The sequence below is a fragment of the Phycodurus eques genome, chromosome 19 (assembly GCF_024500275.1).
Source record: "Phycodurus eques isolate BA_2022a chromosome 19, UOR_Pequ_1.1, whole genome shotgun sequence".
NCBI lineage: Eukaryota > Metazoa > Chordata > Actinopteri > Syngnathiformes > Syngnathidae > Phycodurus > Phycodurus eques.
The window spans coordinates 14,529,799-14,557,768 of NC_084543.1; the positions used below are offsets into that span (position 1 = coordinate 14,529,799).

Sequence of the window (27,970 nt, forward strand, 5' to 3'; positions counted from 1 at the left end):
ACCTCCAAATCTGAGACCATGGTCCTCAGTTGGAAAAGGGTGGCATGCCCTCTCCAGGTCGAGGATGAGATCCTGCCCCAAGTGGAGGAGTTCAAGTATCTTGGGGTCTTGTTCACGAGTGAGGGAAGAATGGAACGGGAGATCGACAGGCGGATCGGTGCAGCGTCTGCAGGGATGCGGACTTTGTATCGGTCCGTTGTGGTAAAGAAGGAGCTAAGCCGAAAGGCGAAGCTCTCAATTTACCGGTCGATCTTCGTTCCTACCCTCACCTATGGTCATGAGCTGTGGGTCGTGACCGAAAGAACGAGATCCCGGATACAAGCGGCCGAAATGAGTTTCCTCCGCAGGGTGTCCGGGCTCTCCCTTAGAGATAGGGTGAGAAGCTCGGTCATCCGGGAGGATCTCAAAGTAGAGCCGCTGCTCCTCCGCATTGAGAGGAGCCAGATGAGGTGGCTGGGGCATCTGATTCGGATGCCTCCCGGACGCCTCCCCTGTTGAGGTGTTCCGGGCACGTCCCACCGGGAGGAGACCCCGGGGACAACCCAGGACACGCTGGAGAGACTACGTCCTTCGGCTGGCCTGGGAACGCCTCGGGATCCCCCCGGAAGAGCTGGATGAAGTGGCTGGGAGAGGGAAGTCTGGGCGTCCCTGCTAAAGCTACTGCCCCCGCGACCCGACCCGGATAAGCGGTAGAAAATGGATGGATGGATGGATCTTTGTGAGTGATCATAAGGCATTAAGTAACTGTTGACTGATAAAATGTTAAGAGTGCAGTCGGTGTATCATCACAGACAAAGTGGGAAGTGCTCTCCAAAGCCACATCAAGCACTACAGTTCGGTTTGGTTAACTTCCATACAGTAAAAATTTTATTGTATCCCCTTGTAAGATATGTGCAAATATTAATATAACTGATCTGTATCATACGGCAAATTGCAAGCGAAAATAACCTGAAGGGTGCAGCTTGACTTACAATATTTCTAATCTTGAAGCAATCTTATCTCATTCTGAACTACAAATGTTAATTCATGCTTTTGTCTCTATGGTCTGCTGACTGACATTTTACTAAGTGTCCCTCACTAGACCTGAAACTAAGCGTGACAGAGCCTTGCAGTGTGTTGTTCACAAATTGTGAAATGCACTTCCGTTTGAACAAAGAGCTGCCACTTCTGTAGACATTTTTAAAAAGCAGTTTAAAACACGTTTAGCAGGCGTTCCGGTAAGTCTTGATTGTTTTGATTTGTTTCTGTTGTTGTTTGTGGTTCTGTATTTTAACCATGTGAAGCACTTTGTACGTCCTTTCTGTGAGAAGTGCTAAATACTGTAACTCAAATGTACAGACTGACTGACAGTCTGACTCTCACTTACTTTTTGTATTTCAGTGTAGTGGTCTACCTGACACTTAGAACCAAAGAGGCCTTTGTATATACAAGCAATTAATTATAACAAAGAGGCAATTAAGGGTTGTAACATCAGTTTTTGTTTTTTTGTTGAATTACTTCCGCAAAGTAAGTTAACCACAATTTACATTTCAAAACGATAGTCCTCCACCTTTTACTCCTATTATATACAAACAATAATCCGTTTTCCGACCTACAGTCCACTAAAGAATGCAATTCACCCAATGTATTTGGCACACTGGGATAAAACAGATAAAGATAAACACCAAAACATAGAGCCAACTTCAGAATATACATTATGGTCTACATTTTAATATACAGTATTGGCGTAGTCTGAAAACATGCCTGTTGTTTGTTCCCAATTCATATGTATATGGTTGTTTTCTGCATTTCTTTTTATGGGCCTGTTGGATGTCATGCAAGAGCTCTGCCATGATTTATGGGTTATTACAGCACCACTGTAGAATGCACAAGCCATAGCTCATAGTCATATTACATTCAGATATGTCAAACCGCCACCATCAACACGTGTATTCACACCCATGCATCAGCACACAAACACTCGCTAGCACATACACACAGAGTAGAATTAATATAAAGATGGCCCATATTAAGAGAGCAGGGTAAAGAAGGTGGAGGGAGGAAATTGATCTTTAGCGCCAACAGAGTGTTTGCTGGCTGCGTGACATATTAATGCTGTTGTCAGACTCGTTAGGATAAGGCCAAGGCAGAAACAGCAGATTGTAGTGATTCTCCATCACTCTACTCGAAGAGTAAGAGACAGATGGATGAAGGGTGGGAGAGAGAGAGAATTCTGTATACGACCACATGCGCTGAAGCAGGTTGCATTGTTCTAGTATGCGAGCAAGAAGCTGTAGGCCTGATTGCTTTTAACCAGAGCATCTCTCGTCTGTAACGTCACAAGATATGACAACATCCATAAATAATTTTACAATTGTAATATCAATAATATAATTGTTTTAATGCATCATTATGACCTGTCTTGACTGGCAAACAGTCTTAAGGGTGTACGTAGCCTCTCGCTGGGATAAGCTCCAACTCACCCATGAGCATGGACATGGATGGATGGTGCCATTTTCATTCAGCCACCGCATGCTACATTTTCTAAGCTAAAATACACTTTGACCATATCTACATACTGTAACATGAGTTCTGTATTTTTAAAACCAAATATTTTGTGCACATGCAAACTGCGTTAGCGGTCACCGGTAAGCAGGTGTTATTGTACCACCTGTTCACATGGCCTGTATTTTTTCACTGTGTTTTGATGTGACTAGAGATTTTTGGGGACTGCAGAAAAGATGTATTCCACGTCGGCTTTTTTGGGAAACTCCTACTCACTTATTCCATTCACATCAAGTTCAAGGAAGGTCTTGTGGGTCATTTCAAACTTAAAGCTAAGAATATTAAAACATTTTACGTTAATGCGAAGGTTTTTTTTCTTTTGTTTTAATACAAGTGGAGAAGTCTACAAAAGCACACTTCTCCACACTTCAAGCTCAGCTAAAACTTACAACTGACTGCACAAAGAAAATAGCTTCTGAAAGAAAGTTTTATGATCATATGGGACACCCAAGTATGGCAGCCTTACGTATGGCAGCAGTAGCGTCATGCTCCAGGGCTCTTTTGTTTCCAGTGAATCAAGTTTACACAATGCGGATGGAATGATGAAAAAGGAGTAGTACTTCAAAAGTCTTCAACATGATCTCAAACCATAGGTTAGACAACTTAATCTTGGACCAGTTGTGTTACAACATGACAAGGACTACAGGCAGGCTATCATAACATTATCAAAATAGCTTTCACAAAGTTCCAACCTGCAAATCTAAAAGGTTCCCTGTTTGTAACCCGAGATGTTCGTAAACTGAGGTAATGTTTCCCATTGAAATGAATAGAAATGCAATTAATCTGTTTCAGCCCCAAAACTAAGTTATACTTACCTTTTTATTACTGTATGCTAAAAATAAATAAATCAATAAAGAAATAAGTAAAAACATACTATTATAAAGAAATATGGCACAAAATAAACTGTTTATTGCTCATTAACTTAGGAGGTGAGAAAGGGAAGTAGGACTACAGCTCCTCATTAAAGAAGTCTCTCACAGTAGCTCTGTTAACATTCTCTTTTATTTGTAATCCCCCCCCCCCCCACGTGTTTTACCATGGATTTGTATTCTTATTTTGTTGTGCTAAACCAGTCGCACTTTTACAGCAATTTAGCCGTGATATTTATTGATTGAGAATAGCAGCGCCAGCAGACTTTTTTTCACAGTTTGTTTACAATGCTCACCTGCAACATCGCCGAGCTACTCTGATTCAAACATTGAGACGGCGTCCCCTCTGTGTGCTTCCCGGAGGAGATATAGAGAGGGACTCACTGAGGGAAGCGACCCGGCGCCTAAGCAAGGCAGAGGATCGAGAAGCACAGGAGATTTTTACACCGTTCCTTCCGTTGATCATTATGGGGACCGTGAAGTTACTCGCCAACAAATCGGACAAACTAACAACTGTAGTGAAGAGCTAGTGGGCTAACGGGGAGTGTAGCCTTTTTTTCTTCCATGGAGACATGGCTGCTTCCCCCAGCATTCACGTGGTTTATCCGTCACTTCTTTGTGCCCTGGCATTTCGTGGCTGTCAATGCTGCCTGCGTAGCACCTGTCACCCACTCGTCTGAGGGACTTCATCTCTTGTGTGGGCTAAACCTCTGGCACCTGAGGACGCTGCCTCGATCTTATGTTTGTTTTATGTTCGATTCTATTTATGTACAGCACTTTGTTTCAGCTTCAGGTTTTTTTTAAGTCCTCTATAAATAGAGTTGAGTTCATTTTGCGCCAGCAGTGCTCTCTCAAATGTTCCATGTTGGAAACCTTCAGTGCTACCCAAAGATTTTGCCAACAGCGCACGCAATCTGTTAGAGCAGTGTTTCTCAAAGTGTGGTTGGTATGAGACCTCCCTCTGGTGGTACGTGAAACAATCATCAAATTAAAACTTTGAAATGTGTTTCATGTTAAATCCAGTATAGTACATTTAAGTACAGTTCAGTTGTATTCAACATTACATTTGCATGTATTCTTTTAGATCTGTTTGTTTTAAAACATTTATTTAGGTACACATTTTATTCACGTTTTATGTGCAATACATTTTAAATTGAATCATATTTAAAGTAATTTTTTTTTATTTTCCTATATTTACCCACAGTGTTAATGTTCAAACTGTCTATAATAGTACTGGTGCTTACAATAATATTAACTATACCTTTTAGGAAAAAAAACCTCCACCTAGTTTTTGATAAACGCATGGGCTATTGTATCTAAATGTTGAACAATGTTTTGGTACTTGAAGAGCCAAGTATTTTTTGAGGCAGTACTTGGTGTATAAGGTTTGAGAACCACTGTTTAAGAGTGAGTGAACATGCAATTTAGCCCCTGCTGTTTTGGATCTTAGTAAATCTGGTCAATAGAGTCTACAGTTTGTATTTTCACCCTGTTTGAACGTTGTTGATTTAAAAACGTTGGTGCAACAAATTAAACAACATTGTATTTGTCTGTGCTTTTGTAATTCGTCTCAGTAACAGGGTTTCCATACCCCACCGCAGGAGCAGCAGTGGCCTATAGAGGGGCCCATTTGAGAGGGAGGGGCCGGGCTGTCTATAACACGTTTCGTGCTGCACCACCTCCTCCACCCATACCAGCCTACGGAGCGTGAGTGACATGCATACGTTCATGTGGTGAATAAATGTAATTCAAAAGTATTCAAACGTACAAACACACACACAGAGACACACGCACACACATCTAAACCACACACTTGCAGTAATGGGAGAATGGTGAGTGGAAAACAAAAAGGCCACTTTCTAATAGAGCGGAAAATTGCTCTTTGATTCCAGAATGGCCAAATTTGTCTCTTTTTTTTTCTAATGTGTCACTCTTTATTCAGCTGTGAATGAACTGCTATGACCTGCCCTCCACACTCCAATGGGCCCACCTCAGTCAGAGCGAGACCTAGTCATGGTGTGTGTGCATGCATGCGTGCGTACGGAAGGGAGGGGCAATTTGGAGAGGTTGCTGGTACCGTGCAGCGAAACCATGTTGAAATGATAGGACAAGTAATCATTTTGTGTGGTGTTGTGTCAAATGTATATACTCTATATAAATACATAGATACATTTGTCTTCCACAATGTCGGTTACACATATTACTTATTTACCATTTTAAACAATCTGCAATTGTTCAAAAAAAAATTAATTACAGCTTTTTTAATTAAAGACAAAATCCCTATTTTTGTTAGCAGTGTGGTCTACCAGGATGGATTTTATGGGGCGGAAATATATGTAAGTATATATGTACTTTTTTTAAATTATTATTATCTTAAATAAAGAAAAATGTCTAAAAATATCTGAAGTATTGAATTAAATGACTGAAGTCGTTTGTTTTATTGTATTCATAAATTTGTAATGCTTTAATGACTTCTTTTTTCTTTGTTCAGGGCGGATATGCAGCTTACAGATATGCCCAGCCAGCTGCTACTGCTGCAGCTGCATACAGTGACAGGTATGTTAGGCTACGTTTTTCCTGTATGGTCCTGCAGATTTCTGCATTCTGAATCGTTTGCATTCAAATCTTAATCAAAATATCATTGCACCATCACAATCTAAAGGCATGTAATGAGATCAGAAACAGTGTTTACTTACTGTTTACTTACTAAACAGTGTTTACTAACAGTGTTTACAGTTTCTCTTGAAACTGACATTTACATTTATTGAGAAGTTATATAAAACCAAAACACTTTTACAAATGGGTACTTGATAACCCTTTAATCACAAAAATATAGTTTTGTCAAGGAAATCTCTTCATTAAAGAAAAAGCAACAACCTATGATTTTGTTGGAACATGTCAGGACTCAAATGTGAGGTTTGTATTTCAAAATGTAGGTCCTGAACAAAAAAACAAAAAAAAATTGATTGAGGAGAAGTCCATCCATCCATTTTCTACCGCTTATCCGGGTCGGGTCGCGGGGGCAGTAGCTTTAGCAGGGACGCCCAGACTTCCCTCTCCCCAGCCACTTCATCCAGCTCTTCCGGAGGGATCCCTAAGCGTTCCCAGGCCAGCCAAAGGACGTAGTCTCTCCAGCGTGTCCTGGGTCGTCCCCGGGGTCTCCTCCCGGTGGGACGTGCCCGGAACACCTCACCAGGGAGGCGTCCGGGAGGCATCCGAATCAGATGCCCCAGCCACCTCATCTGGCTCCTCTCAATGCGGAGGAGCAGCGGCTCTACTCTGAGATCCTCCCGGATGACCGAGCTTCTCACCCTATCTCTAAGGGAGAGCCCGGACACCCTGCGGAGGAAACTCATTTCGGCCGCTTGTATCCGGGATCTCGTTCTTTCAGTCACGACCCACAGCTCATGACCATAGGTGAGGGTAGGAACGAAGATCGACCGGTAAATTGAGAGCTTCGCCTTTCCGCTTAGCTCCTTCTTTACCACAACGGACCGATACAAAGTCCGCATCACTGCAGACGCTGCACCGATCCGTCTGTCGATCTCCCGTTCCATTCTTCCCTCACTCGTGAACAAGACCCCAAGATACTTGAACTCCTCCACTTGGGGCAGGATCTCATCCCCGACCTGGAGAGGGCATGCCACCCTTTTCCGACTGAGGACCATGGTCTCAGATTTGGAGGTGCTGATTCTCATCCCAGCCGCTTCACACTCGGCTGCGAACTGCTCCAGTGAGAGTTGGAGCTCACGGTTTGATGAAGCCAACAGAACCACATCATCAGCAAAAAGCAGAGATGCAATACTGAGGCCACCAAACCGGACCCCCTCTACGCCTTGGCTGCGCCTAGAAATTCTGTCCATAAAAGTTATGAACAGAATCGGCGACAAAGGGCAGCCTTGGCGGAGTCCAACCCTCACCGGGAACGAGTCCGACTTACTGCCGGATATGCGGACCAAACTCTGACTCCGGTCGTACAGGGACCGAACAGCCCATATCAGGGGGTTCGGTACCCCATACTCCTGAAGCACCCTCCACAGGACTCCCCGAGGGACACGGTCGAACGCCTTCTCCAAGTCCATAAAACACATGTAGACTGGTTGGGCGAACTCCCATGCACCCTCGAGGACCCTGCCGAGGGTGTAGAGCTGGTCCACTGTTCCACGGCCAGGACGAAAACCACACTGCTCCTCCTGAATCTGAGATTCGACTTCCCGACGGACCCTCCTCTCCAGCACCCCTGAATAGACCTTACCAGGGAGGCCGAGCAGTGTGATCCCCCTGTAGTTGGAACACACCCTCCGGTCCCCCTTCTTAAAAAGGGGGACCACCACCCCAGTCTGCCAATCCAGAGGCACTGTCCCCGATGTCCACGCGATGTTGCAGAGGCGTGTCAACCAGGACAGCCCCACAACATCCAGAGCCTTTAGGAACTCCGGGCGAATCTCATCCACCTCAGCAATGGAGGCGTGGAACATGGTCCACTCGGACTCGATGTCCCCAGCCTCCCCCGGAACATGAGCAAAGTTCTGTCGGAGGTGGGAGTTGAAACTCCTTCTGACAGGGGATTCTGCCAGACGTTCCCAGCAGACCCTCACTATACGTTTGGGCCTGCCACGTCGGACCGGCATCTTCCCCCACCATCGGAGCCAACTCACCACCAGGTGGTGATCAGTTGACAGCTCCGCCCCTCTCTTCACCCGAGTGTCCAAGACGTGGCCGCAAGTCCAATGACACGACCACAAAGTTGATCATCGAACTGCGACCTAGGGTGTCCTGGTGCCAAGTGCACGTGTGGACACCCTTATGCTTGAACATGGTGTTCGTTATGGACAATCCATGACGAGCACAGAAGTCCAATAACAGAACACCGCTCGGGTTCTGATCGGGGGGGCCGTTCCTCCCAATCACGCCCTTCCAGGTCTCACTGTCATTGCCCACGTGAGCATTGAAGTCCCCCAACAGAACAATGGAATCCCCAGCGGGAGCGCTCTCCAGCACCCCCTCCAAGGACTCCAAAAAGAGTGGGTACTCTGAACTGTTGTTTGGTGCATAGGCACAAACAACAGTCAGGACCCGTCCCCCCACCCGAAGGCGGAGGGAGGCTACCCTCTCGTCCACCGGGGTGAACTCCAACGTACAGGCGCCGAGCCGGGGGGCAATAAGTATACCCACACCTGCTCGGCGCCTCTCACCGTGGGCAACTCCAGAGTGGAAGAGAGTCCAACCCCTCTCGAGAGGACTGGTACCAGAGCCCAAGCTGTGTGTGGAGGCGAGTCCGACTATATCTAGTCGGAACTTCTCGACCTCACACCCCAGCTCGGGCTCCTTCCCTGCCAGAGAGGTGACATTCCACATCCCTAGAGCCAGCTTCTGTAGCCGGGGATCGGATCGCCAAGGTCCCCGCCTTCGGCCACCGCCCAGCTCACACTGCACCTGACCCCTGGCCCCTCCCACAGGTGGTGAGCCCATGGGAAGGGGGACCCACGTTACCCTTTCGGGCTGTGCCCGGCCGGGCCCCATGGGTGCAGGCCCGGCCACCAGGTGTTCGCCTTCGAGCCCCACCACCAGGCCTGGCTCCAGTGGGGGGCCCCGGTGACCCGCGTCCGGGCAAGGGAAAACGAAGTCCATTGTTTGTCGTCATCATTAGGGGTCTTTGAGCCGTGCTTTGTCTGGTCCCTCACCTAGGACCTGTTTGTCATGGGTGACCCTGCCAGGGGCATAAAGCCCCAGACAACTTAGTTCCTAGGATCACTGGGACACACAAACCCCTCCACCACGACAAGGTGACTGCTCAAGGAGGGGTTGAGGAGAAGTATTAATCTTAACTGTCCCATTAGGACCCATTGATCCCAAGAAATTGATTTGACCATTAGCTTAAAGTAAAAAAAAAGAATTACTATTATCTGTCAAATCCAACAAGTTGTAACAAGTTACAAAAGTAAGACCGGTAGAGTAACTTATTGCCTTTTACCAGAGTTGGGCAAGCTACTTGGAAAGTGGATGTTATTCTACATTAAATGAAACATCACTACATTGAACCATAGAAATGTAGCAAGCTAAACCATAATAAAGCTAGACTAATAAAATGACAATCAAAACTATAATAAAACAACAAAAGTAGCTAAACTACATCAAGGCATTTTTTTTATTTTACATCCAACCAACTTACAGTAATAACCAAAATAACCTGCAAAAATAATACAGTATATCTGAGTAACATAACCCAAAGTTGCTGTATGCTTTTCAGATACATCTGTCTTATTATTTTTATTTTCCTCTTAAAATTCCCTTTACACGCGCACAATTTTATTCCAGGGTCTTTTTGCCAAAAACATCTTAATAGCTCGTGCTATGTTCGCAGTTGATGTTTGCTGGCTGACTTGTGGTGACAAGCTTAGGTGGCGATTGTTGTGTTAACTTTGGGAAATACCTAAATTATGTCCTTAAATTTGTGTTCGGTATCTTGGATGTTGACAGGAGCATGCTTTTTGGGGTTGTACCGTAAATATCGGCATGTGGAAATGGTCAGTGAGAACTCGAGAAGTAACAAGGATTTGTTAAGGTATGACCATGGGGATTCACTAAATGTACACATCTCTGCCCCCTCCTCTGCCATTTTCTACAGTTGCGAGCTTTCCATCACGCTCTGCTTTCAGAAGACTCTCAGGCATCTTTTTATACACCATCTAGGGTCCATAGGTCAAACGAAAGAGCTGCATTTAAGATTGAGAAGTATCTGGGGAAATGTTTCTTTTGTGGACACTAACACGTAACAACCGCACTACTGAGACGTAGTTAAACTAGTAACGCTGCTACTGCCCAACATTGCTTTTTACTGTAATTTCTACTGACCACTAACAAATTAATAATATTGCATTTTTTACTAAACCCGCCAAGAGTGTTGTCTGGTTCCAGTGAAGTCTATTTTTTATTTTTTTTAATCATAATTCAACAAAAGAATGATTACTCTTGGCGTCAGGGTGCAGGTTTTGAGTTGATTATCAGGAAAGGAATATAAAACATACTCAGACTTTTACTCTAAGAAAATAGCTTCGATATCTGTGAAAACGTAAACCAACAGATAGTTGTGTGTGTGTGTGCATCTGTGGGTATAAGGCATGCTCTGTGAGCTATCCTTGAGAGACAGAGACAGCGCATGTCAGGCCAGATAAGGAATGTTCACAGTAGGTGGCTGTAGGCCTCTGATAATGTAAGACACAATAGAGGTGAGAAGTGAGTGGTGGTCTCCAAAGACTTATAAGGAAAGCGAAGGTGAAGTATACCGCAGGTGAGAGGGCAGATCTCCCTCCACAGAACTAATTTAGTTTCCTTTCATTTTCTCCACTTACATAATTCCTCTTTGTCATTCCCAGTTTGTTTATTCTCCATGACGGTTGTGTATCGCCTCTCTCCCTTCTCTTGTATTCTATTTTCACACACTCTTGATTTAGAGGGAAGTCTTAGCGCTGAAGTGGAATTGAGAGGAGATGTATGTATGTATGTATGTATATATATATACTGTGATATCGCATGTAATATAGGCGACACCACAATCAGTGCATTACTGCTGATGAGAGAATGCTTCCTTTTATTTATGAGCAGATTTATTTATAGACATTTCATATTTGGCGACATTCACACTATTTCATCAGAAGGTGAACATTGATTCGATGTGTGAGTTATGACTTTGACAAAGACAGTTCAGAAATGGTTTAAAGCATTTTTCATAGGGGTTATCAAAAACTCATTTCAATTCCTTATTGATTAAAATAACCGTAATTTGCAAACACTGTCCCCACGTCCTCCCCTTTATATTTCCTCGTCTTTTTGTCTGGAGGTCTCTCACTTAAACACAGTTTAACAAAACCTAGTTTACCCCCGCATGCGCTTATCTTTGTCCTCCAGACATACGTTTTGCTTCCTTTTTAAATTTAGCAAACAAACGAGAGGGAAAAGGAGGCAAAGAGGAATCCAAATAAAGCAGTCTAGTGGCATCAGAGAAAGGGGGATGGAATAAGAAAAGAGATGGGCTTTGGGGTTGAGGATTAGTTCCAAGCCAGTGCTGGTGAATAGACTGGAAATAAATCTCAGGAGACAGACGAAGAGGAATACTTGGAGTTGGCAACTCGGGGGAACCTACAGAAGGTGAAGAAGAAGTAGCCACCAAAAAAATGAACTGCTCTCTCGAAACTTGTCCTTCTTTTTGAGGTGGGAATCCCAAAGTAACTCACAATACAGTATTATTACAATATTTTTTTAACACTGATATCGATAATATCATCATACAGTGGTTGTGGGAGGGGGGGTACATTATTCATAACAATATTTAACTGAGGAAGGCAAAACCTTCTTGCACATTAAGCAGCTGAAAAAATAACTTTGATCTCCTAATGTTTCCATAATAATACTGTGATCAAATGCTGATGTGACCAATGAATGTCTTTTTTAGTAGCTCGACAAAACAGATGCATCATTTTCTTAAAAAAAAAAAATAAAAAAAAATCACAAAGACAGTTATTAGACAGATTTAGTACCTGATATGTAAATCTGTCAATATTTTCACAGCACTGTATGTTGTTCTTGTACAGGAATATGCAAATACAAAAATTGCCAATAAAACAAGTCTCCCATATGGAGAATGTTTCTCTCAGCATTTAATGATCGAAAGCAGCGAAGTAAGATAAAGACATGTCTATGCACTGCTCATGAGTTAAAGCAATGCCTTCATATTTTACTTTGAAGTGAAAGACATTTACTAGTTTAATGGTGACTTTATCCACCCGATTTTCCAACCCAGTTCAACAATAATTTGGGGATTTATTATCAGCTCAAAACTGTAGGTTCATTATTAAAGTTTGTTGACATCTGGTTTATTAAAACAAAGAAACTTTTAAGGACTCTATTGCTGAACAGTGAACAGCTAGGAATGAAACGTGTTCTTTGGCCATTTTAAATATGCTGTGTTGCATATGTACATGGAGATTAATACCTACACTCATCCTTCAGTGTAAAAACTGATTTTAACTGATATATCACATCCATATTTTTCCCACCCATATTTTCAAACTCCTTTCTGAAAGATTTTTAATTTATCTTTTTCTCTCTACCCCAACTACTCTTACCACAACATATATTTTTTTAATTTATCGAGACAAATATTTTTTTTTACTTTTTTAAGTTGCAGGCATTCTTTTCAAACTGGCTTTTTCCACATGAATTAAGGATCACCAAATCCCATAGATTTACAATATACTATACAGTACATAAGGGGCCATTGAGTCCAATTCCTTCCGTTCCTTAGTGTAAGCGAGAGGGGTAAATGATTAGACTGTAGCTCTCTCCTTTGCACCACACTTAAAATCGACGAGCCATAATGCCACTTATCCCCTGCTTGTTATCGATAGCAGGTTCTCCCGATCCATTGTCTATCCCTAACTAATCAAAGTTAACATCCAAACGTTTACATTTTGTGGTTAGGCGTGGAGGAAGAAGAAAACAATTAACGTTCTCCCAGATGATAAAGTTACCGCTTTGATTTGTGCCAGATTAAAGATCCCATGTAGTTTTATGTTTGGCAAACAAGTCAAGATGTCAGATTGTACTGCCTCCTTAACAAAACACTCATCAAGCCCATAGTTTCCAGCAGGTGGTATTTTCACAGTGTGGGGAATCTAAATGTATTCCTTGTAGTAAAGCTGATTTGTTTAGCATTTAAATCAGGCTACCCACTATAGTTAGTTTTATGACCAAGCGTGGCAAGATAGGCAAATGTTCCAGGTTTCACTCAGAGTTTATTTAGGTTATTTGAACGTCAATGCTGCCAATCTCAGCTGACTTTGGACAAGAGACGGTATTCACCCTGGACTGATTGCTAGTCATTCACCGCCAGGTGAATGTGCCACATTCCAACAAACAACCATTCAAATTCATACCTTTGGGCAGTTTGTCTCCAATTAACAAAATTTGCATGCTTTTGGAATGTGGAAGGAAATGGGAGTACATCAGAAAACTTGAGCAGCACAGGGAGAACATGCAAAATGTAATATAATTAAATATCCATGAAAGAGATTATTTCAGTCTGAGTAGTTCTTTCAGCAACAAACACAAACATTAGTACAATCACATTAAGCCTCACATACTGATGATGCGGCCGTGCCAATACATTTAGTATTTAATTTTTTGTGGAACATACTAATGTGTAACTTCATAAGATCCGAAACAGTCATCAGTGTAACGCATATAAACATGTATGCCCATAATATTACCACTGTTTCCTCGCACAATTACAAATTTATCCACCCACACATTCATTTTCTTCCACTTATCCGAAGTCAGGTCACGGGGGCAGCAGTTTTAACTCTCCCCAGCCACTTTATTCAGCTCTTCCAGAGGAATACCGAGAATTTTCCTGGCCAGCTGGGAGACATAGTCTCTCTAGCGTGTCCTGGGTACTCACCAGGGCCTCTTTCTGGCGGGACATGCCTGGAACACCTCTATAGAGAGGCATCTAGGAAGCATCGTAACCATATGCCCGACCCACCTCATGTGGCTCCTCTCCATGCGGAGGAGCAGCGGCTCTACTCTGAGCCCCTCCCGGATGGCCGATATTCACACCCTATCTCTAAGGGAGAGCCCAGGATCCCTGCAGAGGAAACTGAATTCAACCGCTTGTATTTGTGATCTTGTTTTTTCGGTCACAACCAGTGGGTCGGGTCCCAAAAGAACAAGATAGGTGAGGGTGAGAAAGTAGCTCGACCATTAATCTAGAGTGTCACCTTTCGGCTCAGCTTCTTCTTTACCTCGGTAATACTGCAGACGCTGCACAAATCCACTTGTCGATCTCACATTCCATTCTTCCCTAACTCGTGAAGAATATCCCAAGATATTTGAACTCCTCCACCTTGGCCAGGATCTCATCCCCAACATGGAGCAGGCACTCCACTCTTTTCCGACTGAGAACCATGGCCTCAGATTTCGAGGCGCTGATTCTTATCCCATCCATGTCACACTTTGCTACACCTGCATGAAGCACATACATAATACTGAGGCCACCAACGCCGAAAAGGTTATGAACAGAATTGGTGACAAAGGACACTTTTGCCGGAGTTCAACCTTCACTGGAAATGAACTCCGTCTTCAGCTTTTGACGGTATTCCTCACTGGAAGTGTACACCAACGGGTTCGGGGATTGCCGTGACGACAGGCACCGACCACTGTATGGCCACAGCTGCGGTCGGCAACCTCAACAATGAAGGCATGGAACACAGCCAACTCGGACTCAATGTCCCCACCTCCATCAGGTCGAAACTCTTTTGGAAAGGGGATTCCCAGCCGACCCAAACAAACGATCATTGGAGGGGATATAGCTCCTTCTGTATTTTATAAGGGTACCCACTAACGTTCAATGCTTCAGTCACGTGTGGATCACTGCGTCCTCTTCTGCATATAGAGATGTCTCCATGCGAGACAATTGTGCCGCTTTTAAAAGGAATGAAGTCGCTTCAATTGGACATGATTGTCATTGGCAGTGATGATGCCCACACCAGCGCAGATGTCCCACTTTTAAATTAACTGGAGGTATGCCTCTCACGAAATTACCAAAACCAGGTCTTGCCTGCTTCCTCGCAGTGTTACACCAAGCGCAGTGCTAGATTTGCGCTAGTGACGAAAATAAGAGCGCATACTTTATTTTCATAGTATTTTTTATTCATTTTCAGTGGCCCTAATATTCAATATGTAACCAAACGATACCTGAAATGACAACCAACAAAATGTATATAATAATAATAAATGAATAACATACATAAAGGTGGCCTTCAATGTGGTTATTTTATATGGAGTGTCACTTTGCCTCACACCTAAACTTTTATCCATCCATCCATTTACTGTAACGCTTATCCTCACTAGGGTTGCGGGCGTGCTGGATCCTATCCCGGCTATCTTCAGGCGAGAGGCGAGGTAGACCCTGAACTGGTCGTCAGCCAATCGTAGGGCACATAGAAACAAACAACCAATCGTTCTCACATTCCCACCTGCGGGCAATTTAGAGTCTTCAATCAACATACCGCGCATGTTTTGGGGATGTGGGAGGAAACCAGAGGACCCGTAAAAAACCCACGCAGGCACGGGGAGAACATGCAAATGCCACACAGGCCGGGCCAGGATTTGAATCCCAGTCCCCAGAGCTGTGAGGCAAATGTGCTAACCAGTCAACCACTGTGCCGCCCCTAATCTTTTATTTTAAAAAACATTTTTAATTAACTTACCACAAAGTAATTGGCATGCAGCAAACCGGAGCCAATATTCCACCATAGGAATACCTGATGCTCTGGGCTAAGAATAATAATCCTGCCATATGGAGGTGGTTCTGTGTACCTTAAGGGAATATATACCTGTATGTGACAAGACAAGGACACATCAAAGACAGAAAGATTCTTGAGCTAAAATTTTCCCCTGCGCACCTTTGGGAGATGATCTAGGTTTCTGTTGTAGTAGCCAAATGAAGGGAAGTGGGTGCAAAGATGAACAAAAAACAACTGTTTACATTGCCTGTTTTCTCTTTTACAGTTATGGCAGAGTCTATGCAACAGCAGACCCATATCACCATACGATCGGTCCTGCAGCCACATATACCGTGGGCACTATGGTGAGTGTGTTTCGTTTTTCTTGGTCTGGCTGTCTGAATATTATGCTTGTATGATATATTATTAAGCATCGAGTTATATTGTTGTTTTAAATAACACATGACATTCCAACTGAATATTGTATATGGATGTTTAAGTGTATTGGAGCCCATAGTGGTGTATAATACAAAACAATAATACAGTAGAGTAATATTCGGATACCCTTGATTAATCATCAAGGAACATAACATAAGCCCTTAGGTTGCTCTTTGTGACCAAGTTTTAATGTTGAATGTGAATCATTGCCACTTCAGTAAATGAAAAAGGGAAGCTGCTCTATTCTCCAACTCCCCAATCGCATATATTGGCCTGAAGCTTTTTTGCTTGAAATTTTGCTGAGATTGGGAATTCCTCCACACGATCATTTTGCAAGGGGAGTCAAACGTTAATGTTTGTTTTTAGCTAGCTTTGCAGCTAACATCAAAGATGAAAATAATTTTTTGATTAAAGCTATAAAGAATATCTCTGAAGATGGAGTAAAACCACAAGTACTGCTTTTTATTTTTCCTTTTTCTACTTGGGTTTAGGTAAAGCCTTCTTCCAGTGTGTTACAGCCATCTACTTGATGCATATGCTGTGAGATTAAAAGACGAAATAGAAGAAGGAAACATAGGACAGTCAAACTTGGATACATTTTAACCTTAACAAGACTTTTTGTATATAAATACATATAATTATCATAATTATATATCCTTAGATATTTTTATCTGTTAAACTGCCTTAGTAGTATATTATACTTTTATTTTCTTTTATATAAAAATATAACTTTTCCCATATTATCTTTATTTTGGTCATTGGCTTGAAGACATCAAAGGGTCTCCCACTCTCATTGCGAGGTGTGTAGCATCCATATTTCGACTCAAATTGAAGTCACTAAATGATTCCTTGCCCTAATTTAGGTACCTTTCTTGGTACCCATAATGACTGCAGCATAGCTGCCGCTTGATGCAGCATTTTGGGTTCCACGAGAAAACCCTATGCAGATTATTGCTGCAGTGCTGACGTGTGTGGTGATGGCAATCACAAACCCGCCACACCTCCCCCATGCATCCCCCATGCACACCTCCCTTCCTCCCCTATAGTGCAGCTGCTAGCTAAAAGCCTTCATTAATTACAACCATTATTTCCTCTTCATTTACTTAATTAAAACAGTGGCCTGTGTTTCCCTCCTTATTACTTTAAACTTTCTTCTCTTTTTTTCTTCAAATCACTCCTCCCTTTTGCCCCATACTGATTTTAAGTAGATAAAAACATATTATGCTGTATTATAGTATCTTTAAACTTAACTCAGCCTCCCATACACTGAAAACAATTAACACTAAATAACTTTTAAAAATTGAAGTAATCCGTCACAGTTATTTTAGCTTTGATCAAATAAAAATGATTAATTTCGTGTATCGTGAAAATTTTTATTTCGTGTAAACCATTTTTGAATGTTGATTACCAGTCTTAGCCAAATGGTTAGCTCTTGCTAACTTAGCTTAGAGTAGTTTAAAAAGACAGCGAGTTTCATTGCTCATACATATGCACACACTAATGCAAACTTCACACAAGACACAGGCATTTAGCGTTGTTGTTTAACGTTTTATGGCGTATTTCTGCTGTATCTGAGCGAAATATATACATTTAAGCAGCAGTTCCTCCCGTTCCCAGTAGACTAGCTACCTGGCCTGCACTCTCCGGACAATAGTGCGTCGGATTCGAGGGCTGAATATTACGTCGAGTTAAGCACAGATAACATGTTTAAAAATATAAATGACATTAAACTAACAATAACCTTATCAAAGTTTAATAAGGTTTTTTGTTTTTTGTTTTTTTACCAATGTCAACGCTGCTCCTTCCATTCAAGGCATGCGCAGATCACATTTAGTTGAAGAAAATCCTTTGGACAAAATGAAATATTTCAGTTGAGTGTACCGCTGTAAATTTAAGTTACAGTAAAGTAAAGAAAATACGGTACATGAAACCATAAATATAAATGATAAAGTTCACTTAAAATGAGAAAACTAATATTTTTCAACAATTTGAAAAAAAGAAATACATTTTCACAAATGACAGCTTTGGTATACTTTTTTTCCGTGTAGTCATTGAAAACGTTCAAATGAAAGTTTTAATCATAAGCTAGGAAATAATGATACAATTATGGATCAATTGATCAAGGTAAGATTTTGTTGGTAATGCTGATAAGGAATTAGTTCATTCTTGACCCAAATAGTACAAAAAGGAAACGCAGGTATTTGACTCTTTTATTCTAGCTTACATTACTTTAAAATGTAAAAAACATTATTTTTAAGTCTTACGAATATCGTGATTCGGGTTGAGCATTTTATTGACAATGGGTAATTTCCTTGATTGACTAAGGGTAAAAGTAACAATCAATAAATCAATTTATTGTTATTTTTAAATATTATTCTTATGGGCCTGGAAGAATCTCTCTGTGATTGTTGTGAACTCCTGTTTCGAAGCCAGTGTTTGGTGTTGCATTTAGCTGCTTGGAAGAGTTGTCTTGTGGAAGTAGCTCGACGTCTCTGAGTAATTGTACTTTAGAAGTGCCAACCAGTTGAGACTGAATCAACAGTGCCTCTCCTCATTGCTACCAACCATGTAATTCAGGGAGCAACAGCTCGTAAAACAAACACATTTAGTTAGAATACCTTTATAATGGATTTGTATTTATAAATGTTTTTGGAAGTACAGGTCGAGTTTAATCGACTGCTTTAATTAAAAAAAAAAAAAATCAAAATTAAATCATATACATAAAAATTGACATCAAGAAGTTACAACATAATTAGTACAGATTCAATATTTTACCACACATAGTCGACCAACAAGGATGATAATATTAAAGAATAACATAATAACAAAAAATAGAATACATTTTTCCAGTGAACAATATACCCACCAACTTTATAAGGATGCTTTTCAGGAAGAAAAAGAGGGAGTGATTTGTTTGTACAAAAGAGAGAAGTTAACTTATAGTAATATAAAAATACAAATACAGCTTCTACCATTCTGCATTGGATACTGATTGGAGCTTTTTTTTTTTTCTTTTCATCTTTGATGTTGCAGGCTAGCCTTTACAGAGGAGGGTGCAGTCGCTTCACTCCCTACTAGAAAGGAGGGAGTCACGCCCACCCCCCTTTCCTTCCCCAGCAAAAAATAAACACATAAAAAGCAACAGCAAACAAAATCTCTAAACTATCACTTTCATAGGAAGAAACATACAATGCTTCCAAGTGGCAAATAGAATCATTCTCAAATTACTTCGACTATTATAGTTATGTATGTATGATGTATAAATGCATTTATGTACAGTAAGTAATGTATTTAATTTGGAAACCTATTCTTCACTTGTGGGGTTGAGGATAGAGGGGTAGTTGTCAACATGGCAAATCTTTAATTCCAATATTTCTGTGTGTTCTCTCCATGTTGGTTTTTAACACAGCTCCTTTGGGATGGCTTAATGCAGTGGTTTTAATTCCACACAATTCCCCAACTTTATTGTTTCGATTAATCATTTTCCTCATATACATTGAAAGTGGCAGCAATCAGCAAATTCCAGTTTGAGCAACGAACTTACAGATGGGATTTATTACATAAATGGAATAACCATTCGGCCCAAAGAGAGCTGGCTTCATTGTAAGAGAGCCAATAACCGGAGCTGACTTAATGGAACTTACAACTGTTAAGCCCGAATAAGGTGAAACTGCAACAAAATGCTCAGCATTAAGTGATGCATAACGGGAGGCAGGCTGAGCATGAGGACAGACTGATCTATTACTGACTCTGAATGCAGCAGGAAGTGATGCATGGTGGGGGTGTGGAGAAAGAGCTATGGCAGCCATTGCGAAATGGGCGGCAGTGCGTTCGAGCCAATTGATTGTTGGCTTGATGCCAGAGGCAGGAGGTATCCAATTACTTCTGAATTGCTTTACAGGGGGGAAAACACATTATTTTCACTCGATTCGTACCGTTTCCTGTCTTTTCACATCATGCACATTCTAAGCAATCACGGCACGTGAGAAATATTACTCACATGTAATGAACAAATGGAAGAGTATTTTTTTTGACATCGGATATGATTTACAAAAAACAATAAAAAAATCTTTATGTTAAAGTTGCATCAATCACCCAGGAGTTATTAATTTCAACTTGCTTGACCAGAGTCTGCAAAGATCACAGGTTTAAATGTTTTGGGATTCTTGGGCATTTTTAAATGCAGCAAACAAGGCTTTGAATTGGCATTTGGTGACCTAGTGGCCTTCTGATGAATGTCAAGCCATCACTGACATATTGATTATCAGTTTCGCGGGGAGGAGGGGCCAAACATAGTGGGACCCAATCAGCTGCACTGTAGATATTGCCAATAGACTTCAAACAATTCCTAAGATTGATGAATAAAAAAGCTACTATAAATACATCATAATTCACAAATCAGTCTACTAATAAATATTCCGTCAAATACTGTACGCGTTAGAATTTGTACCCTTATTTGTTATCAAATTTATGAGGCAGTAACGTATTACAAACTTACTTTTTTGCAGCATGATTTCTCCAAATACATTCACTTTTACAACAGATGCCGCTCACTAGTTGTCATGAATGTAGCAACTTGCTGAGAATATAATTAAAGTCAATATCTAAAAACAAAGCTTAGTTATTCTTTCATATCTAAGAAATATATTGAAATAGCCTGAAGAACATATTGTTGGTGTATGATGTGGCAAAAGACCGATTAGTTACACTTAGACATCAATGCAATCCACATACAGTACGAGGATGGATAAAATAGTTCATGACACTGACCAAATTATTGTGACTTCGGCACTTTGTTGGATTTATTTGGCTTAAAGTGTGTTATCCAGAAATATGCCTTCAGTCACATGGTCGCAGCAGGCAGTTGTTCCGAATGCATCCACCAATTCCACTCCCTCTTACACAAACACGTATACACAAAAAAAAACCGCACACATATAGGAGCTCCCTCACCAGTAAATAGCATCTGTGCCGGCTGTGTCTGATGGGATCGTAAAGACAGGAGTCAGTAGCGCAGGAAGAGAAGGGAGTGTGAAGAGCAGCAGTAACCGGGGCAATATACGCCGCAGATTAGAGATAAGAGAGTTCAGTCAATAGGCACTGATCTCATTTGAAGATATACCAGACGGACTAGACTCACACAAGCACGCACAAATTCACACTTGCGCCCCGAGCTGTCACTGTTGGTCGTCTTTTCTGTTGTTCCCTCGCTGTTTTCAAAAATATGGATTGAACAAAAACCTCTGTTCGCTTATTTACTGTGCGCAAACTAAATATGTGGCTTGAATCCAAGAAGCACCATGTCTTAACATACGCGCATGTGTTCAGCCTGTCAACATCCTCTTAATAGTTTTATCTTTGTTGGAGGACTTTCATAGGAGGACATTCGGTGATGAAGTTGCAGATTGAAAACATACATTGCCTCGATACGTAGAAGTGCCAGACAGATAGCAAGTGTTAGCATTAGCATTATTATGGGATGCATTTGTCTTTACCACAATGTTTACGACTATCACTACTAATAATAACACAAATAACAATCACTACTCCGCTATATTTGTACTATTGAGGAAAGTAAGGGGAAAATATATATATGTTCCCGTGCCTGGGTGGGGTTTTCTCCGGGCACTCCGGTTTCCTCCCACATCCCAAAAACATTGCGTGCTAGTTTGATTGAAGACTCTAAATTGCCCGTAGGTGTGAATGTGAGTGCGAATGGTTGTTTGTTTCTATGTGCCCGGCTGGCGACCGGTTCAGGGTGTACCCCGCCTCCTGCCCGAAGATAGCTGGGATAGGCTCCAGCAGCCCGCGACCCTAGAGAGGATAAGCGGTAAAGATAATGGATGGATGGATGGAATGATGGATGTTCATTTGACTGCATTGTTATGAGGAGAATTTTCTGCAGTGAGCACACTGACAGGTATGAAGCAGTAGATAAACAAATCCAAAAGTCAGGGATATCTGCCCACTAACAGCAAGGTTACAAGACATTTTGTCCCTAAAATTATTGGGAAAAAAAATCTGCCATTGAAACTAAAATGACTTGACTTGAGACGATTCTTACAATAATATAGTGTATCTTAAAACAAGTATTTTTGTCTTGCTAAAAAATGTGGGAAAAAATTCAAAACTTTCTTAAAATAAGTACAGTAAGTTGGTTTCACTAGAAATAAGACAAAAAAAATTACAAGATAAGATGTTGCATTTTTGCAGTGTGTGGCAAAATTCCAAAGAAAGGAATTAAGTACAATAATACTGCTTAATGCGCTCCATAGAAATGACCAGGAAACCATGTAAGTATGACATAATTCATTGTCACATTGTCCCTTAGTGTTCATGATATTGCCAGCTTTGTTACAGAATAAATAGACATTAAAAAACATTAATATCAAAAGCATATCATCAATCGGGCTGCTAACTCGAATTTTAAGAAATTGAGATGCTTTTAAATCATGTTAACACATTCAGCCTTTTTTAATGCATTCAGAATAATAGCAGTACTGTATATAGTTGGGAATATATCCATCATTTTTTATACATATATTGTATATATATTTATATTACATTTACAAGTTACCGTACAGTGTATCAGAAATTCTGCATTGGGCAGCAGTCATTAACGAGCTTCTTTGTGATTGTAAATCAGCAAAAAAAACTAAAAAGTTAAATGACAACAGCTGTGCAATGAGTTAGTTTTATTGGTATTAAAAATGAGTGACCACAGACAAGCAAAGGGTTGCCACACTCAAGTACAAGCATTAAGCATCTGGCAACACAAGTAAACAAGTCGAATATGCGCCCAAAGTGTGCTTATAAAGCAAGACTAATGCCTACAAAACAACTCCGAACTGTGAAATACTTCTACTGGGAAAAGACCAGAAATGATGTAGCTGACATAAGATGTGCAAAGCCTTGGCACAAATCATAGTGCATCATTACTATATTGTTAGTGATAGCAACACAAGAGCAAAAGGAAAATGAAGACCTGACTGTTAAAAATGATTATTACTACTTGTATTATTGTGATATAGGCATATATTACTCATTATGGATGAAATGGATTGTCCTTATAATGTGTCATTATACTTGATAGATGCATATAAATATTTTAGTTTATATTTTCTCGACTGGGCCAGCATGGTGGAGGTTAAGACATCTGCCTCACAGTCGAGAGGTTTTGTGTTTGAATCCCGGTTCGGGATTTGTGTTTTCTCCGTGTAGTGCATCTTCCTCCTCCTATTGTAAAAACATTGGCTGGCAACCAGTCCAGGATGTAACCTGCCTCTTACACAAAGTCAGCTGGCTCCAGCTCTCTATTGATTTACTATCCCTCCATGTATCCAAACCTATGGACAATTTAAAATCTTCACTAACCTAACATACATGTCTTTGTGATGTGGAAGGAAAACTGGAGTGCCTGTAGAAAAGGATGTCATGCTAACCGTTGTGCCAGTACATCAGAGAACTTGATCTGCAACAAATACCATGCTTTCCAAATATACTTATTTCTCTGATAAAGAAAACTTAAATATGTGTCATGTGCAAACCATCCCAAACATTAAGCAATGTTTGCAATGCTCAAAATGTGCCTGGGTTGTTCCACCATTACCACCAAATACCAATAAATATAAATTAAAGATGGGGGGCATTTTAAAAGATAAAGACACTGTCTCATCTTAACGTTGCATATTTTCGTTGTAATTATATGAATGTGTGTTGGGGTGGGTTGATACAACAGTGACAATTATTCTAGTGTAATATAAATACAATAACCTGTCTATGAGTAGCACAGATGAGTACACACTCTCCCACTCCATGTACAGTGTCTACATGAGATTCTATATGGCAAAATGCATTGTCAGTGATCTTGCCATTATATTTCATCCATGACTATTCCATGCACTTTACACTACAACCAATTGACAAATGTTATTTAATTAAAATTTTTGTATTTGGTATTTTGTTTCAACTTTCATTGTGTATCATCTAATTATGTGTCATAGCCATTACTAATGAACGATTAAAAATGATATTGTCATTGAGGTGTACTAAAGAAAATGTCAAAAAGACAGCTAAAGTATCTTTATATATATATATATATATATATATATATATATATATATATATATATATATATATATATATATATATGTATATATCAATAGTAAGAGGAAAGACAATGGAAACCTTTTATATGACAAGAAATATATGTTTAAGTGTTTCATTTCATTTGAATGTCTTTCTATATACAGTATAAAGGGTCAAATTAATGTGTGAAGTGTTTTGATAAACCATTGGCCTACTACTGTCTTTGTTATTGTCTGCCTTCTCACCCACAGACTACTTTCATTAAGAAATTGAGCACACACAAAAAAACATTTCTGGATTTTTTAAAAAAAGGATTCTTCTGTCTCCATCCAGCCATCCGATATGTATAACTCCTGTCCTGTTCAACTCAACCCAGCTGATTTAGGGCAAAACAGCCTGTTCGCTATAGGCAATTGTGAAAACTGTGCATTTATCCCATACTCGCTGCGTGAAAATCAGCAAAGTCAACCTCTACGCTTTCAATGCTCCATATTCCTGTCAAAATAATCACATCTCCATCCCAGTTTCCTCTGAGGTAATAATAAATGTAGAGGCAACATTCTTCTGCCAGTGACTTGCCAGTGACTTGTTTGTCTCGTCACTTGTTCCTCGACTGAATTTGTGGACCACAAATCTTTGTGCCTAAAAACCAGTGAAACATTTGTTGCATGCCATTCAACCAAATTTCCAGGGAAGATTTAGCTCTGGAGTCCTCTTTTTGGGGCGAGGAGGTCTTGATGCCATCATAACACAGGTTACAAGTTAAAAAGGAAAATGTGATGATTACTATAACATATGAAACATATGATTATTGTAATGTAACAATAGCGCTTAGTGCAATATGGCTAATGTGACAATAATTGGCATAAATAATAAAAGAAGAAAAAAACAATCATGTCCCACATTCATCACTGCGTTGCACATCATGTTGCCCCAAAACCTTAATTTCACCATGACTGCATACCTGCTTTCGTGTGACTCATCTAATGCTGCAAATATTGGCATTTATTCCATAGTTCTGTACCTAAAAAAAAAACCTTCAAAATAGACCCAGTAGTAATTTTAGGGTTGTTTTCTGATGACATATTTGATTTTCAGGCAGATTTTGGCCCGCTCAGATTAGGTCAAAAACTGCGTGACTGACACATCAGCCTACTGACGTCGGCGACAGAAATCGATATTGCTGATTTGTCCCCACTTTGTTATTTTTATGCAATATCAAAAAGGAGCAGTTTTGCTAATCAACTTCATTTCAGGAGCAACTTTCGAATGCAAATTTTGACTTCCAAAGCTTGCAAATGAATCCGCTTATTTCCAGCCTTGAATATTTACCAATTTTAAGTGATAAAAAGAACAAATCTATAAACGCTCTTGAATGCTCAAAATGTCTGAGAAGTGTTGTAAAACTACCTATTTCCTCATCTGGGGAACCCGTGCGACGCAATTGTTGCCTATATTGAAAGTCTGGTTGTTGTTTTTTTTTTTAGACAATAACGAGACAAAACTGAGGCTACATATATTTGAGAAGGCTTGTTTTGTTAAAATCGATGAGTCACTAAGGTAAGTGCATGCAGATTCATTTCTGCCTAATACACGGGTTTATTGCATCGCTCATGGCGCTAAGAAAAAGAAAAAGAGTTTGGAAATATGATGTAACAGGTGTTTGCTTTTGTGAAGTTAAAAGGCTTTTTGGACGGTCAGTGGCATTGTGTGACCGCAGACTTGATGAGCACGGCTAGTGCCGTCATTGTGTTTATTGTGTTTATTTTTAATTTTGATAGCATAATAAATCTGTGATTTTTTTTTTTTACCATATTAAATTAGTGATTGAACATAATTTTGGGGTGCTATTGTGTTGATGTGTGCAACGGTATATGATAACGATTCAAGGTATAAAACCAACTTAAACAAAACGGTGTTTTGAAACTCTAGCAAGATGTAATTGTTTTGTTTTGTTTTCATTTTGGAGGTGTGAGATTCCGACAGACAGTGATGATATATAAAATATGAGTAAATAGTGCCGCTTTATAGTATAGCACATTCCTTTGGCCACACTGGCTATGCAGCGAAATGGTCTCCAGCTCTGTCGCTGACGTCACACAAAGACATGGCGGCATATCGATTTTGGTGAAGTAAAAGGGGTGTTCCCAGGACAAATACTGGTAGTTATTTACGGATTGCTCCAAAACAGATTGAGATTATTGGGAATGACTGCCAGTTTCATTTTGTTGAGCAAAAAGTACATTAAGAGAACTTGTTCGTGAAATATATTCCAGCCATACGCTATTGGTCTTTTAACTAACAAAACCTATTCTAAACTAAAAACGAATAAATATTCACCAAAAAAAAAAAAAAAAAACCCATTGTTTTTAGTCCAATTATCTCCTCATGGATAAATCAGACGTGTGCTCAGTGTTTGTTACATCTTTGTGGTCTATTTCAAGAACCTCCATGTGATGTGTGTAGTCTCGTGTCCCCTGTAGGATTGGGGGGGGACAAAAGACTTCTGAATCAAGCAGAAAGGATCCACATGGGAGCCAATTTAAAAGGCCACATATTTTTCATGAAACCATACTAAGACTCACAGCAGTTTTCAAACAAAAGTAAAGTTCAAGTACAACTGAACTGTATCAAGAAACCTCAGAGCACTTGTCAAACAGGTTTTAAATTTGTGCTCGCCATGCTTTCAGATTATGGGTTAATTATATTATATATTATGAAAAGATAAACAAACAAATTGTATGCTCAAGCCTTATCATTGTATTGTTTTTTTGTATATTACCTATGACTGTCATGGGTGTGTGTTCCGGTTGTTGTTTTCCCCGTCTTGTACCTAATTACCCCTTTCATTTAACCTCGTGTCTCATTCTTTCTAGTCGCCAGTTCGTTGTACCTCGTTGTCGCCTTCCAGCATTCCTTGTTTCCACGTCACAGACTCACAGACTAGACCCTGTTCCGATTATCAACATCGCCTTTTTGCCTCACGTTTTTGGATACTGTTGCCTTTTTTGGATTGCCTGCCCGTATATTAAACCTCTCTTTTTGAAACTGTCCATTTGTTTTGGAGTCGTGCATTTTTGGGTCCTATCCTCTGTTCCGTTCATGACGGAACGAACTGGCCATAACATGGACCCAGCAGACTCAGACCCGGTGCGCAAAGCCCTTCAAGCGCAGGGTCAACGCCTCTCGAAGCAGGATAAGCAGCTTGCGGCCCTCCACCTTCATCTCGAGGGACTGTCAGAGCATCAGGACACTGATGAGACAGGTGGCCTCAGTTTGAAGTTCTTATGAAAATGATTCAGAAGAACGAACCAGTTGGCACAACACCCGATACCGCCACGGTACCAAAGTTTCCATGTGAAGCAGTTACCATGCAGCCACCTGCCACCTCCGCTGCTGTCTGCCTACAGCTCTCTCCACCGGAGAGGTTCTCTGGAGATTCTGGGAACATTATGCCATTCACCACTCAGTGCGAACTCCACTTTGAGCTGCAGGCAGGTGCCTTCCCCACTGAGCGGGCAAAAATCGCTTTTGTCATTTCCCACCTGACTGGTCGTGTGGTGGCGTGGGCTACTGCTGAATGGAGCCGAAATGTCATTCGTGGGCTTTGTTCGTAAAGACGATGGAGCAAATTTTTCAGTTTTCCACACCAGATCGTGAGGCAGCTCGCTCCCTTGTCACCTTACACCAAGGCAAACGCAGGCTGTCAGATTACGCGATTGAGTTTCACATTCTAGCAGCTGAGAG

The 27,970-nt window shown here is 40.9% G+C and overlaps 1 protein-coding gene across 2 annotated transcripts in view; it reads left to right on the top strand.

The window, feature by feature from the left end:
• Positions 1–27,970, top strand: part of rbfox3a (RNA binding fox-1 homolog 3a) — a 330,465-nt gene that overhangs the window by 283,303 nt on the left and 19,192 nt on the right. For both annotated transcript variants that reach the window (XM_061705693.1, XM_061705694.1), the window contains 4 exons: positions 4,988–5,120; positions 5,710–5,749; positions 5,905–5,969; positions 15,984–16,062. In XM_061705693.1, coding sequence (XP_061561677.1) covers positions 4,988–5,120; positions 5,710–5,749; positions 5,905–5,969; positions 15,984–16,062 — 317 coding nt within the window. The remainder of the gene's footprint in view (positions 1–4,987; positions 5,121–5,709; positions 5,750–5,904; positions 5,970–15,983; positions 16,063–27,970) is intronic.